General features: G+C 55.4%; 1 protein-coding gene across 3 annotated transcripts in view; it reads right to left on the bottom strand.

Moving 5' to 3' along the window:
• The window catches only part of TSHZ2 (teashirt zinc finger homeobox 2), a 422,054-nt gene extending 419,454 nt beyond the window's left edge, over positions 1 to 2,600 (bottom strand). For 2 of the 3 annotated variants that reach the window (XM_011365952.2, XM_023534073.1), the window contains exon 1: positions 1,585 to 2,413. In XM_011365952.2, the coding sequence (XP_011364254.1) occupies positions 1,585 to 1,624 (40 nt within the window). In that variant the 5' untranslated portion in view covers positions 1,625 to 2,413. Of the gene's footprint in view, positions 1 to 1,584; positions 2,414 to 2,522 lie in introns of those variants that run through there. The other variant, XM_023534074.1, reaches the window with a different exon arrangement.
• Between the last annotated feature and the right edge of the window lie 275 nt (positions 2,601 to 2,875).

The raw sequence follows: 2,875 nt of genomic DNA on the forward strand, positions 1-2,875 counted from the left end.
ATAAATATTTCCGCATGCGATCTGAACCCATCTACACACGGTTACGGAAGCCATTCCGCACTCAGAAGGGAAGATAATTGTGGATATTTCAAAGCACATGTACTGCCATTCGGGCTGGAATCAGGCCACAGTGGCGGATGAGCCGGGTGGTCCAGCCTGTTCAGGCACAAACACCCACTTTGCCCAGATTTGGAACTAACTGTGGATCTGTGCTGAGGGTGGCGTTGCAAAGTTTACGAAAGTGCTCCACGGAACTTCTCCCCAACGTTTCCCACGAGTTGGAGCAGAGGGAAACGCATTAGTGGGTCTGCGGAAGACCGGCCTTAGCTGATGCTGCCTGAATAAAGCACGAAGGCAAAGACGGAGGGGGGGGGAGGGGGGGCGGAGGGAGACAACTTAAGCTTTTCCCTAAAGCCCTGATTCAACTAAAGGACACAAAGAAATAAAAACGCCCACATTAAAAAGCCAAACAAGATAATAATTGTGCATGCCTGGCTCTGAATCTAGAGGGCAAGGCTTGCGTCACTGGCACTCTGAGTTACCATGGTGAGTGATTTATTGATATATATCAAGAATGAATAGATCAAAGGCAGCGAGATGACAGGTGATCAATCAAATGTCAAATCAAAACTAGCAATCAAGTGGAAAGCTGATTTTTCAGTGGGTGGGTCTGGCAGGAGAAAAATGAACTTTCATATTATACTTCCGAGAAACAAAACCCCAGCATACTATTAAAAAAGCAATTAAGCAACCCAAAAGAAAAAGAAAATCCTTGGGAAGGTCTACTGTAGTGATCCATTAACCTGTTCTTCTTTTGGGGGGATGGGGTGGAGGGTGGTAAGTGAGGATTCGGATGGGATAGTTCCTGCCACACAAATCAATTTGCAAAGTTTGAAACTCTCTCTGGGCAAAGAAAAACCAGAGCTGTTTCACTGTTCTACAGGGCATTTCCCCCGCCTCTTTTGAGACTGGAGAGTGTTGATTAGATTTCCAAACGTGGATCCTTTTAGCAAACATATTCAAAGGTTCATGCATTTCCTGGAGCGGTTTTTTTCCACCGTGGCGATCAAAGCTAAACTTCCATTGCTTGCCCAAAGCCAGCCTGCAGCCCAGGCTCGGGCACAGCTCACACTTCAGCGCCCCAAACCCCAGCGAGAGGAAACGCTGTCCCTCGAGGCCAGAAGCCACTGGCACTGACCACGCGTAGGGACGAGGGGCTGGAAGGACTGTCTCCCTACTCCGCACCCCGAACCCTCAACCCGACTTTGGCCCGCGATGAAAGAACCAGACTGGGAGAAAGTTAGGGGTGGGGTAGAGGGTAGGGGAAAAAAAGTTTAAGGAGGTTAGGCTTGGTGGGATGGCTGCCCCCACCCAACCGGAGGCTGGAAAGGGGAGAATTGGGGAGACCGGAGAAGGCGAGAGAGGATGGGGTTATTAGCAGGGAGGGCAGGGGCACCCGGAGCGACTCCCCCAAAAGCTTGGGGGGTGGCGTCCTGGGGTCCGCGCGGCTAGGAGGGCGGGCGAGGGGCTCGGCGCACAGGGCAGCCCGGCCGGGCAGCCCCGAAGCGAAGCCGGTTCTCTTACCTGCCGCCCGCTTGGGTGCCTGCTGTTTCCTCCTTGGCATCGCTCTACTTCGCTCCTGTCCCACTTCTGGCGCCCCGGCCCCGAGCCGCGCGCGGGGGCCCGCGGTCTCGCTCGCCTCTCTGGGTGTCCTCCGCCTCCTGCCCGGTGGCTCCTAGGGCGTCTCTCGGCCTCTGTCCCCCTGACGATCCCCCCTGCAACTCCTCCACCAAGGGCCGGAGACCCCCTCTCTGGATGGCAGACTCGGGTGGCTCGTGCCGGCTGCTTTGAAGTAGAGGTTGGCTGTGCCTTGTTTGTTTGTTTGTTTGTTTTGGATTTTTTTTTCCTCTCTCTTTTGTTTTTGCTTTTTGGAATTTTTTTGTTTGTTTGTTTGGTTTTTTTTTTTTTTTTTTTGGTGACTGTTGAGACACTTGATTTCTTTATTAAACATCCAAGACCGGGTTCGGAGGGACGAGGGGCGCACACGCGCCACACGCACACGCGCGCGGAGGAGATAAGGGGGGAGAAACGGCGATCCTGGGAAGGTAGTGGCTGCTGCTTCTTTCTCTTCTTCCTCCTCGTCCTCTTTCCCTCCTCCTCCTGGCCGGTCTCTATGGCGGATTCGAGCTGGGGGGAGAGAGAGATCACTCACTGTGGGTTTGTGGCTGCTGTCAGATCCTGGGCTGTGAGTGATATGCGAGAGGACAGGAGCGGGTTTGGGAAACACAGAAAATCTGGAATCCACTCACTCACACACACACACTCACACACACGGACACACACTCACACACGCACTCGCTTCCTCTCACACACACTCACACCCCCACATATGCGCGCACGCACACACACACTCACACTCACACACACACACGCACACACACACACACACACATACACACACACAAGACAGGGCGAGGCGATGCCAGCAAACATCGATCCGGCTGAACAAACTGAACACTAACAAACTCCTCCTCCTCCTCCTCTCCCCGCGACCTGATGACAGGGAGAAATTTACTCCCCAGCCGCAGAGCGCCAGGCAGAGGGAGTCTATTAAAGGAACAGTGTCCCGCCGGGCGAGGGGCTGGGGGCGGGGACCGGGCGTGCCACCCGCGCTCCCGCTCTTCCGTGCGCCCACCAGGCGCGGGGACACCCCTCGGGGACGAGGTGGGAAGGGAGGGGATGCGGGAGGAGAGGGGGCAGGGTGATGGCTGGCTGAACCCGGCGGCTGGGGAGGGCGCTGCGGGGGGCTGGGCCGGCTCACCTGCAGGGATCCGAGGAGGCTGAGAACTTAGATTGGCTTTGGGCGGGGAAGAGG

The sequence above is a fragment of the Pteropus vampyrus genome, unplaced genomic scaffold (genome assembly GCF_000151845.1).
Source record: "Pteropus vampyrus isolate Shadow unplaced genomic scaffold, Pvam_2.0 Scaffold117, whole genome shotgun sequence".
Lineage (NCBI taxonomy): Eukaryota > Metazoa > Chordata > Mammalia > Chiroptera > Pteropodidae > Pteropus > Pteropus vampyrus.